The sequence below is a fragment of the Protopterus annectens genome, chromosome 6.part0, assembly GCF_019279795.1.
Source record: "Protopterus annectens isolate FY-2018-M chromosome 6.part0, PAN1.0, whole genome shotgun sequence".
NCBI classification, from domain to species: domain Eukaryota; kingdom Metazoa; phylum Chordata; order Ceratodontiformes; family Protopteridae; genus Protopterus; species Protopterus annectens.
This window is the reverse complement of record NC_056737.1, coordinates 972,803,359-972,816,428: the sequence shown is the minus strand read 5'-3', so window position 1 is coordinate 972,816,428 and position 13,070 is coordinate 972,803,359. Positions and strand designations below refer to the sequence as shown.

The window sequence follows — 13,070 nt, the reverse complement described above, 5'->3', positions numbered from 1 at the left end:
AGTATGACACTGATCAAGAAGAGATATTTTAAAAAATGGTAGACGGACAGAGCATGTAGACCACTGTTGTGACATAAGGAGCTTTCTGGCATCACAACAGTGACACCATCATTGAACAAATCTGATCATTGCAATGTTACAGTAAGTTAAATTAACTTTTTATGATAACTCTTATTTTTTCTTCTTCTATTAAAGTGGCAATTTTGCCTGGGCCATTAAATCCTGTACTTTTTTATTTTAAATGAAAAAAAATCATAATAATTTTTCTCACAATTTTTGAACTTTCTGAGTTTTCATCATGTCAGTTTTCTTGTCTGCCCCCCTACCCCAGCACCATTCAGTGGTTTCTACACAGTTAACACAGATGGAAACGTCATTTTGTGTTATGTGTTAAAAAGAACAACAGATTTTATAAAGACATTAAAATATTTATTTTCGACATGTTTATAACTTCTGCCTGTGTTTTACTTTTATAAAAATGTCCAGCATTTTAAAAATTTATTTTACTTATCTAGTAGAAATTAGATCAGCATGTTTTTATGCTTTGAAACAAACTTCTGTCAAACCCCACAATTTACTCGACCAGTGTTTTAACACAAGAAAAGTGCATTCTCCCTAATGAATGAGGTGCTGTGTGACAAGTTCAACAAGATAACACATCCAGGATATACAAGAGAAAAAAGTCTATGACATTATTTTGACTGTTATCTCACTGGCAGGATATATCTAATCTATGGTAAAAAAAAAAAAAAAAAAGACATTGCAATATAAAAAATCCAATAAATAAGGCTTTGCTGAAGTCCTTGAAATAATTCACTAAATGGCACCAATGACATATGTTTAATGTAAAGGCATAGCTCCATGGTATGAAACTAAATCAAAATTAGTGTTTATTAATAACAGTGCATATTACTACTTTTACTTCATTCATCTCATAGCGCACTTTATAGTACAAGCCCTTATTTGATGTATTTCATTAATCTGCACATATTACTCCTGCATCTTCCTTATGTGAACAGTTATGTTTGCCAATGCCTGCATGGAAACACTCTAGGAGTGTTTTTTCAGTTCCAGTGCATTCAACATCATCTAAAAAAATCTGTAGAGAACTTCCTTCCCCAAACTCTGCTCTCCTGGTTGCTCCAAGGACATTAGAGTAACCAAGCTGACGGCATACCACTGTAGCAGCATTTATATTCCATAGGTCATCACACACTGTACCCCATTCACCATGAATAAAGATCTCCAGTCTTCCCCGTCCTTGTCTGCCTTGGTTATCAACCAGTCTCACGGCACCATCTTGCAATGTTCCTACTTGAGCTGTACTGCGGAGAGGTGTAATGGGTGTAGTTTTGCTTTTCTTTCTCTTACGTCGTTTCTCACCATTCTTTCTATCCTTTCTAGCCTTTAGAGGTTTTCGAGTTGTTGTGGTAGCTATTGTTGTGGTTGCTATTGTTGGCCATGGTAGCACTGCTTCTTCACCAGTGTGCTGATTTTGTAGAATTTGCAAAATTTGATTCAACCAGTCTGGGGTGGTTGTCTGTGGCTTTTGAGTTACTGCACCTACGGCTCTGTCAGCTGCTTTCTGTTTTGGTTGCTTGGTTGGCAATGATTCCACTATAAGTTCTGTGTAAATAAATACAAAATAAATGTTATACTACAAATAAATTAAGAAAGAATAGCAGCTTAAAATGTATCTCCAAACCACTAGAACATGTCTGACTTTATCTTTAAAAATTTTGAAGCTAAATTAGACCCTTGCTTATATGCAAAAAAGAAGCACTTCAAATATGTGAAAAGTAAAAGTGTCAGATGATCTTTGAAAGAATATGGTACAAGTGGAGAATTATCTGGCCATTTGGCATCTGCTAACAATGTCTTAGCATCCACATTATAGTAAGTCAAATCCCTTGTTGATATTACCTACACCTTGGTTAAAGAAGCAGATCTACTGCCACAGTCTCCATGTTTTTGCTTTGTGAACTAGATGGCTTTCTTGTTGAATTTTTTTTGTTGTGTCTTTCGGCTTTTCCTGGTTAGGGGTCACCACAGCGGAACTCCGGTCCGCTAATGATTGGCAGTAGATTTCTATGTGCTGAGTTGCCAGCCCTGACGCACAACCTTTAACAAAGGTACGCCCATTCACGCATGTCTCCACACAGAAGACACTCTAGCTGAGAATCAAACCGGACAACGTCTTTCTGTGAGGCGACAACGCTACCGCAGCACCACCACTGTGTTGTAAATCACTTAGGAACCTTAAATTGTGCTACTTGTGATTGGCCAGTAGTAATTTTACTTGTTTACTGGTTGTTTTGAGCCTCTATAAAGGTGTCACATTGGCACGAAGATTGGCTCTGCACAGCAGGTTTTAGCAGTACCTTGTATAGACACAGGCACCTAGAATTTGCAAATAAAACTACCTTCAGGCTTCCCTTTTACTCAGTTTGACAAAGAGCAAGTAGTTTACACATGTTTGCACAAGAACCGTGGAAGCTACAGAGCCATAAGTCTGGCCAATCTCATATGCAAAATAGAAACAACTATCAATGGAAATAATTAATAATAGCATAGGAAGCCTTCAGACACTAGATTCAACCCAGTTGGTTTTTATCAAGGGCAGATTGTGTTTACTCAGCCTGATATTCTTCTTCGTGAAGGTTACCAAGGCAATGGATGAGGGAAAAACAGTGCATACTGCCTAGCTTGACCCGGTCAAGGCATTTGATACAATAGGTATTGTGAATAAGCTCACAAAATTACACAGAAACCCCTTTGTTACATGTCATACAACCACCTGGATCTCAAGTAGGACCCAGGAAATTATAATAGGGAAGACCACCTCCACATAGAGGCAGGTCACTAGTTGAGTCTCTCATGGCTCTGTGCTGGGTCTGCTCCTTTTGACATCTACTTCTCAAACATGAAGGCTAACATCAAGGGCCTCTGCTGACCAAGCTTGCAGATGATTGCAAACTGAGAGGGACAGGTTCATAACCCAGAGACTGCCCATGCTATGGAATAGACTTCCCATACATGTCAAGCAGAGCACCTCACTGACCCTCTTCAAGGGAAATCTCAATGAGTGGATGGGAAATAGAAAATTCACCCCGGGGATAACTCCAGTGGCTCTACTTGACAGAGACACTGGGAACTAAGGTCAGGTGGCATGATGCCAGTGTAATCCTATGGCTAGGCTTGTAAAGGCCCCAGGGCTATTAGCCTAGTACACACCTATGAACCTATGAAAAGAAAGGTACCCCGATCATCCTCTAAAAGAGTAAGGAAATGAGAAGTGTTGGAGTAGGGGACTGATCCAGTCCCTGCCAATATGTGTAAAGGGAAGGCTTGGGGACTCAGATCACTGACAAAAAAGAGATGTAGGGATGGTGACATCAGTGGATATCCACTGCCAATAATATGAGAGGAACATCAAGCAGGTATTGGACATCAGCCCTTTCATAAGCTTTGGTGGTGGTGGGGAGGGTTAGATACAAGACTTCAAGTGAATATAGATGGGGGAAGGTGAATATTCAAACATTAGCAATTTATATAGGGACTGGATGTGGTTTCAAGCAATGACAGGTTATAGGGGCAACTACTCTTGGTGGAATGGCAGGTGAAAAGATCTGCACTTCAGATTTTTCTACTTGTCTCTGCCAGACACTCCACCAGCCATGGCAGTGTCTGTAAATTATGCACATCTTCCTTCATACATTTAAAGGCTTTTTGTATATCTATAGCAGAGGCAGACATAGCCATAGAATGTGCTTCCACTTGCTGACAACAACGAAATCTGTTATACCTATCACATGATTAGATTAAAATTATTGGGCTAGGTTTGATTGTTTTATGAATCTCAGCCATCATATTTATAAAAGTTTAATTGAGTCCAATACTAAATCAGGTGCATTATTTTAACCTAATTTTATGAACACCACCTCAGGTTTCTACTTAAATAGAGGCCATTGGCCTAGTGGAACCAACTCAGTCAACAAAGTGTAGATAAAATAAAAAATAAGGAAGCAAAGTCATCTACCTTACAAAATCAGTATATTGCAGGCAATGTCTTTCAGCTTTTCCTGGTTAGGGGTCACCACAGCAGATCACAGGTCTGCAGATTGACTAGCAGTGGAGATTTTACTGTGTCGAGTATCCAGCCTGGCACCCAACCTTCACAGAAGGCACACACACATATGCACCTACTTGCATGTCTTTAGAGCTCACTCAACCTCAGGGAGGACATGCAGACTCTGCACAGAAGGCACCCCAAACGAGAATTAAACCGAAGAACCTCTTGCTGTTTGGCAACAACGCTAACCACTGCATCTACATGGCCGACTAAACTCAGGATATTACACGAGCATCTGAAAAAAGTTATGTGATTATTAGGTGAACTTCTAAAAGATAGTTAACTCATTACATGGATTAAAGAGACAAAAGATGTGGGTGATGGGCCCACTACAGATGCTGGAAATCAGACTTTCTAAAATAAGATTGATTAGATTTTCTCCTGAATATTTCATTTAGGAAAACCTATCTAAATGGGGTAACTTGACATGCTGACATCAGACATTTCCTCATAAGCTCAACTAAACCTAAATAACTTTGAGGTCATAGATCCTTAGAACAGGAAATCTGTAGTTAGGAGGTGTTTTTGAATGATTGAAAGGTTTGGTAAAATGGATGTATTATGTTACATTAGCTTAATGTTATAAAATAAGAGCATCTAATTACACATGACTGGGCTTAACAAAGACTTGTGGCATATTACAGTGCTATCAAATTTATGTAACTTAACATCAGCTAGGAAGTTATAGCTGAAAAGGGTCTGATTAGATCAACCAGGTGTATAAGCCTAAAGAACTAACAAACACAGTTTACGGTACACACTTCATTGCAGTCACCATTCCAGTTAGGAATTGAAGGTATATATATTCTCAGTGAAACATATTCCAAGAAGCTTACTAACTGCACTACATCCTTTGTCGACAAAGACAATTGTTTACAAAACAGTCTGAGAAAAATATGTAAGTAATGGCACAAAGAGAATTGAGCATTGATATACTTACTCTCCTTGGGAATGAACTCTTTTACTCTGCCTTTTACTTTTACAGGTAAAGGATAGTACCGACATTTTCCAGGTGGTGCTCTCCTAGTAATACAGAACAAATGCAGCAGTCAATGTCAGTGTATCAGAGTTAATACAAATTTAGACTGTCAGATGTTCACTGTAAAAGAAATTAAAAATTACTTGTGTAGTATAGGTGGTGCTGTATTTACTATCCATCCACAACCCCCTTTTTCCCATTTTTACACATGGGGTAGGGGTGTCACTTCAACAGTGACAATCATCTAGAGCCAAGGTTTACACTGCTGGTTGGCTAGCCCTGTGGTTGGCATAATGGTTAAGATGTTTGCATGCAAACACAATGGGCAGGGTTTGAGTCTCATGTGGGGTAATTGGCTAGGCTTAAAATAGCCCAAAAGGGCAGTTAGCCTAGTACTACCTATGAAGTCTTCCACACTACACACACCTATAATTTAGAGTGTCCAATCCACCTACTGCATGTCTTTAGAATGTGGGAAGAAAACCCACTCGAACACAAGGAGGATATGCAGGCTCCACACAGATATTTATACTACAAAGGGAAATTTGGCCAGGGTGTCAGGGAACTTCCCCTACTCTATATGACAGGTGACATTGGATCTTTTACATCCACCTAAGCTGCCAACAACTCAAGCAGATGGGGCCTGAGTTTAATGTCTTATCTGAAGGATGGCATGCTCAGGAGTGCAGCAGCCACCCCTTATGCTGCGCTGGAGTGTCATCAATACATTTACCTAGTGTGGGAACAGAACCCACAGCCATCTGCACTAAAAGCAACTTTGAATTAATACGTTCCAGATCGATGAAAAGCCCAAAGCACAAACTAGTAATCTTAACGCAGGTTTATTGTTAAAAATACAATTAGCGTTTTCGCAACTTTTTTGGTTACTAAAAGCAACTTTGATACATATCGCACCACTAACACCTTGCTGAAGGCTGTACTGTTGTTACTATTGCTGGTCTGGAGTCTAAATTGCTTATAAGGCTTTTGTACCATTAAAAGCATTTGAATTTCTGTCCATGATGTATGAAGCACCATGGCTCTTACTTCCTGTATACGTGTTTCTACATATTTGTCAGTATTTCAGCTCTCAGAGAAAAGCACTTAGATGAAAAAAGATGAAGAAGCAGTTATTTAAAAAGAAAAATGGCATTAGAATGTGGAGTTATACTTATCACAGCAGAAGATCTTCAAGAGAATTACATTTCACCACAGCAGAACAAGTGAAGCTGGTTACTGCTCACTGAGCAGTACCAGAACAATAAAGGGTGAAGAACATCACCAATTCAAAACTATAAGCATGTAGAGGTAATACTTTCCACTATAAGTGATCATACTGAGGAAGTATCCTTACGATAAGTGTAAAATAGTATATCAAATGTTTTAATAACCCATCCTGCAAGAGACCTAACATGTATAAGGATCTCAAAAGTCAAATGCAGGTCAGAAAAGGAGACTTTTAGAACCACACTAGTAAATGCTGCCCGACAATAAGAGGCAAAAATCCTTTGGCTGTGGTCCACAACATCTTTCAGTAATTCGACATGTGGCCCACGTAGTTGAGGAATGCCAACACTAAGCTGGTGCAGGGATGTATATGCTTACCTTTAAAATCTAGTTTTTCACATGCATTAATAGATTAACAGGGTACTAAATACAACGGTTATGGCCACATGAAATGTTCAAAAATAGCTATGTATTGAGTAATTCATTCATTAATTTATTTGTTTACTATGTTTGATCAGAGTGATAGTCTTGCTGGAAAACCCAGCTTCAGTGGAGTTCCAGAGAGAAAAGCTCCAGTTCATAACATAAACATAGTTATTTTTCTCAGTTAATACAAATAAGTAAAATATACAATTGCTAAAATACAGAAAACAAAAAAAACTGCATGATGCAAACAGCCAGGTGTTACATAACAAAAACAGATATCATGGAACAAAAGAAAGTTAGGGTCTAAAGTAATGCAGTGAATGCACTAACATCTAAGCAAACAAACCCAATATATCTTTATTTAATGATATTTTTTTCTTGACGATTCAGGAGATTCAGATGAGTTATGTTCTTGTGCACCACTCAGTTTTGTCTTACTGTCTACATTCTTGCAGGTGTGTGTACAAGACTTCACTGCAAAGTTGTCCAGATTTCTGTTATCGGTGAACAGAACGCCCTATAAATGGTGGAATCACCATCAGGTATTGACCATACAACTCACTATCCATATTAACGCAGACATCAGAAGTAAATGAAGTGGGTATATCAGTTAAGTAAGGAAGAGAGCAACGAAAAAGAGCAGACAGTTTCAAATGAATGTTAAAAGGAGAGCCACGTACTGATAAAAAGTATACTGAGCAAGCATTGAGGAATGCCACATTTACAATTCCACTGAGTTTGTAGATGTTTTTAGTGCAATCTTGAAAGCTTTCTTCTTGGACGTTTACAAATTTCTAGAAGAGCCTACTCCAGAATTTACCATCAACAACAGTGCAGTGGCCTTACCAGATTTAGTTTTTGTTGTTTAAGGAACACAAACTGGTCATCCAAGAAATGGTCTGAGTTCTCAGTGAATCTTCTTCTGAATACTAGTGTCAGAGAGGGATAGGCACTTTGATGGACACAGAAGTTTTTAGTTAATGTCAACTGTTTTCAGAGATAACTGATATCTAAACAGTGAAGAATTCTCGGAGATGTATACTGATGGGTTCTACCAGCACCAAATATTAGTGTTCCATTAAATGCTTGTTCATGTTTCAATTGGGCAGAGGGATCAGCTTTACCTTTTCAAGTTTTTTTAGCTTTTTCCTTTTTTCAACCTTTCGTTTAGTTTGATTGTGGTTTGCTAACAGAAACGTATGGTCCTCTTGTGTCTTATTCAGAAAATTTTTCTTCCTAGTCATGGGACCTTTTTAAGTCATCCGAGTAAGCAGAAGCCCTGTGCCGGTACCATGAACCAGCACCCCACCCCCTCAACTCTTCAGGTGAAGATCAAAATAAAAGCACTTTATTGTATCTGTATTAAGCCAGTCTAGCCATTGACTTATTACAGATCCACACTCCCTCTCAACAAACTCTTTTACCGAAGAACAAATAAAAAAGACAAATCTTCTTATAAATTGAAGCAAACTGCTTGCTACAAATGTAGCAAACAGTTGCTGCAGTTTATACCCTACCTGCACAGAGAGCTACAGCTCTCAGATTTTAGTTTACAAAAAAATGATACATAAGAATAGGTAAAGGAATTAAAATACTTAATAAAAAAGACTTAGATGAGGAAGATAAAAAAGCGATCAACCAATTATGAAAATATCGTATAAATATGAGAATGTTTTATGAAAACTGGATGAACTGGTGGATTCGTTTTAAAGAAAACTATAAAAAGTGTTTTTTGGACTGTCAGGTAATGTGGAATAGGAAAGAAAAACTAAAATATAAGAAGCTTAAATAATAAAATCCATTATGTGCATGCCCTCCTGGCCATACACTCCCCTGCTATACTTTGCCTAACTTAAACCTGGTTCACACCTAGTACTACTGACAATGAGGTCATACCCCCAGGCTATAATATATTAAGACTAGACTGCACCTCTAGAAAGGGAGGAGGAGCAGCTGTAATATATGAATCCACACTAGATGTAACCATATCTAGTCCTCCACATGCTCCCCAAACTAATAATGCAGAAATACTTATTACAAAACTACAAATTAACAAACATAAATTTATGAATATTGTTTGCATTTATATTCCTCCAGATAACAACACAAATACCCTAGAGGACATCCTCCAATGGCTATCCATAAATTGCCCACAAGAAACCATAGTGCTCGGGGACTTTAACATCGACTGGAACACCTGTTCCTCAGACTCCCCTACCACCCATTTAAATTTGTATAACTTTGCCCAGGTCATATCCTCCCCCACCAGAATCAGTAAGCCCCATAACAAAGAAACTATTCTAGACTGGATTCTCAATAACCACCCCCACATGTATAAAACAGGCACCCAACCCGAGGATATAAGTGATCACTACCTCACCTATATACTCAGGCAAAAAAATGACATCCCTCAGCTACCCACCTTCAAAATTATAAGGAGCAACAAGAACTTTAATCAAACTAATTCCAAAGTGAGTTCAGATCATGTGACTGGTCTCAACTAATGCAGCTCCTGCTAGATGACGCAGTTGCTTACTTTAACTCTAAGTTTCTTGCTATCCTTGACAACCACAGTCCTACTTGAACAATTAGAACAAATAAAAAAGTAGCACCATGGCTATCAAAGATACCAGACAAAAAAAATCATAAAAAGGAATAAAGCCTGGGCCTCATGGAGGACCACCAAATCCACAAAAGACCAACTTTTATACAAACAACTTAGGAATGATACAAAGAAGTCCATTACACTAGACAAAAAACAGCCATTAGTGTCACCTGCAACAGAAACACCAAAATCTGCCACTGAAATTCTGGTCTACTTTGAATAACCTCCTACACCCAGGACATTCCACTACCCAACCCCCTTGACTACCCTCCAAAAACCTCCAGAAAATGTGGATAACACCTTTAATGCCTTCTTCACAGAAACTATTTAATCCCTCACCAACAACCTAGTCCCCAATAGCCCAAGTACTATTGACCCCACACCCAAATCACATCTGTCCTTCAGCTTTCAAACAGTACCATCACTTATCAAGTCACTAATTAAGAAACTAAAGCCAACCACCCTATCGGCTGACATACTCCCAGCAGAGTATCTTCAAAAAGCTGCAGATGAATTATCATACCCCATTTCAATACTAATCAATAGAATTATTGTTGAAGCCTATATTCCCTACATATGGAAGATCTCCCACATTATTCCTCTTAATAAAGGGGGTACTTCCACTGAATTTTCAAACTATAGACCCATAGCCATACTGTCACCCTTGGCATAAATTATGGAAAAATGTATCCATAAACAACTCCTACCCTATCTCAATGCAAACAATCTTCTAGCCTCCACTCAGCATGGTTTCAGACCATACCATAGTACGACCTCAGCCCTCCTTTCCTTCTCTCATACAATAAATCAAAGCTGTAATAACAGCAAGCTCTCCTCTGCCCTTTTCTTAGACCTTTCCAAGGTGCTCAACATGGTAAACCACCAGCTATTGCTATGTACACTAAAAACACTTGCACTAGATAGCTAAGCAATTCTCTGGTTTCTGTCCTATCTAAGTGGTAGACAACAAGCTGTATTATGGAAGGGGAATCTACCCACTCTATTACCAATCACCCTTGGAGGCCCTCAGGGGTCCATATTAGGTCCGCTCCTTTTCTCCATTTTCATTAATGACTTAAATACAGTCGTCCCAAACGCAACTTGTAGTCAGTATGCAGATGACTCTACCCATATCTGCTCTACTACCTCTCCAACAGATTTATAGAATTTATCACAAAGCACTTTTAATAAGGTGGAAAACTGGCTCACTCACTGGTGTCTCCTACTAAATCCAAGTAAAACAAAGCTGTTACTCTTCACCCCAACTCGTAAAGTTCCTTTGCCATCACTTACCATAAAATCCAACAATGGAACCATAATTTCCCCAAAACCTACTACCAAGCTACTAGGTGTATTAATCGACAACAATCTCAAGTTCGATGCTCACACTGACCAAACTATTAAGACAGTAAATAAGAAACTTGGCTCTTTATATAGGATTAAACAATTACTTATCCCATCTGCTAGGACTGTAATTGCCTGAACTCATTTACTTTCAACCCTGCTATATGCCTCTCCTATTCTTACAAAGCTAAGTAAATCTGACCTAAATAAACTCACTAGCTGCTACAATAGCATTGCCAGATTTGCCACAGGTACACAATATAGACAACACCATTGTCTGAACTTTCAAGTTCTAGGCTGGCTAGAACTACCCTGTCAAATTCAATATAATCAATTAATAGTTGCACACAGAATTCTCTATCAATCAGAAATTACACCCATACTTAAAAATATCATCATCCCATACAGCAACCTAAAAACTCTCAGCTCCTCTAATAGAATGCTAGCTCAAACTGTTAAAGCCAACAACTTAGATGGTGTCTCTCTATTTCCCAACTCTGTTGGAAAAATCTGGAACTTACTTCCTGCTGAACTCAATGCAGTCCCCTCTTTAACTCAATTTAAAACAGCCCTTAAAAAACACTTAGAAATACATTGGCTATGCCCCTGTACAAACCCTGACTGACCCCTTCCATATTTACTATGCATCTCTTAAAACTTGGCCTAATGTTGAAACGATCATAACCATAGCTCTTGTACCTGAACTGATTAAGATGTTTGATTAGTCAGTGTACTCCTGAACTACAAGAGAACTTACAGATCTATGTACAACTAAAATTACTATGTTCGTGCATAAAAGTTCATAATTCTCAAACCTGTTACATATTCTGGCATAACCGGAATAGCTTTCTGCAAAAGTTTCTGCATAAAGTATATAAGTGTCACAGTATGTAACTGTTCTTGTACAAAAGTATGTAATTGTCAGAGTCACACTGTCTGTATGCATGTATCTATGGAGCTTTTCTCCCCGGGCCTCCGCTGAAAATGGACCAAAATCCAGTCGGACTTTCCCGGTTAGCAAATGCAAAATACAATAAAAATAAATAAAATATAGGCAACTGAGTCAGGAACTGTTTAAAGACTTAGAAAATAAGATAAATAGGATAACCTTTTATGAAAAGGAGAAAAAATATATGAAATGAATCGGGAAAAGATTAAAAATGCTATATAAGCAAATATCTTTTTACATGGGAAAAAGAACAGGTTGCTCCATACTTAAATAAGATTATAAAAGAACATGAGAGAATAATAAGGGTTTTGAAGAATAATGAAGAGTAATGTAGAGGAGAGAGTGGATACACAAGAAATAATATTTGAATTAATAAGGAATTACATAGAAAACATATTTAAAAAGAAGGATATAAAAGAAAGGCAGAAATGGAAAGTTAAGAAATTATGTAAAGTGGATAATAGGAATATGGAAAAAATATATAAGTGCAGGAAAATTTTATGAAATTTTAAAGGAATTTAATATGGAAAAAGCCTGGGAATTAATATTATTGAGTAGCACATGTATTATAACATGAAAGAATGGCAAAAGGTGTATTTTGTGGAAGTATTAAATGGATGCTTAGAACGAAGAACAGTAGAAAGAGAAATATGTACAGGGGTTATGTAATTTATATGGAAAAGGGGAGGAAAAAGAGGATATAATAAATTAGAGACCGATAGTGTTGAATAATACAGATTATAAGATACTTATAAGAATACCAGGGAAGAGATTAGGAAATAATGTAGATAAGTTAATTGATGATATCATTTTTGGTAAGAAAGGTACTATGGATATTGAGAGAGGTAATAGATGATGCTATAAAAAAGGTTTGGAAACTAAAGTTATTGTAGGAGATGTAAGTAAAATCAAAAGCCACTGCAGAAAGGACCAAACAAATGAGAGGGCATCTGCACCAGGTCTGAGAGAATACAACTTTACTATTAACATTGTACTCTATCCAGCCTGGTAGAAATGTAAGTAAAACATTTCATAGAATACAATATGATATTTTATGGACTATATTAAGAGATTATATAATAATAAACATACGTATATCAGTGCATGAGAATAATAATGTGAGAGTGATATTAAATGCATGGTTAAGAAAAAACATAAAAATAGAAGAGCCCTTATGCATATTAAGGCAGGGATGTCCAGCAAGTAGCATTTTATTTGCATTAGTTATCAACACAGTTGTTAGTAAAATGAACCGAATGTTGAAAGTGGCAAGATATAAAATAACAGAAGGCATAATGATTCCAATAATTCTAACTTATGCAGGTGATATAGCTTTAATTATGAGGAATAAGGAAGGAATCAGAAATTAAATCCGTATTTACAAATGCTTGGATTATTTACAAAGACA

The 13,070-nt window shown here is 37.5% G+C and overlaps 1 protein-coding gene across 1 annotated transcript in view; it reads right to left on the bottom strand.

The window, feature by feature from the left end:
• Nucleotides 1-407: 407 nt before the first annotated feature.
• HHIPL1 (HHIP like 1) overlaps nucleotides 408-13,070 on the bottom strand; it is a 661,343-nt gene continuing 648,680 nt past the window's right edge. Inside the window, exons 8-9 of the mRNA XM_044074611.1 lie at nucleotides 5,073-5,155; nucleotides 408-1,626 (exon numbers count right to left, since the gene is read on the bottom strand). Coding sequence (XP_043930546.1) covers nucleotides 977-1,626; nucleotides 5,073-5,155 — 733 coding nt within the window. The 3' untranslated portion in view covers nucleotides 408-976. The remainder of the gene's footprint in view (nucleotides 1,627-5,072; nucleotides 5,156-13,070) is intronic.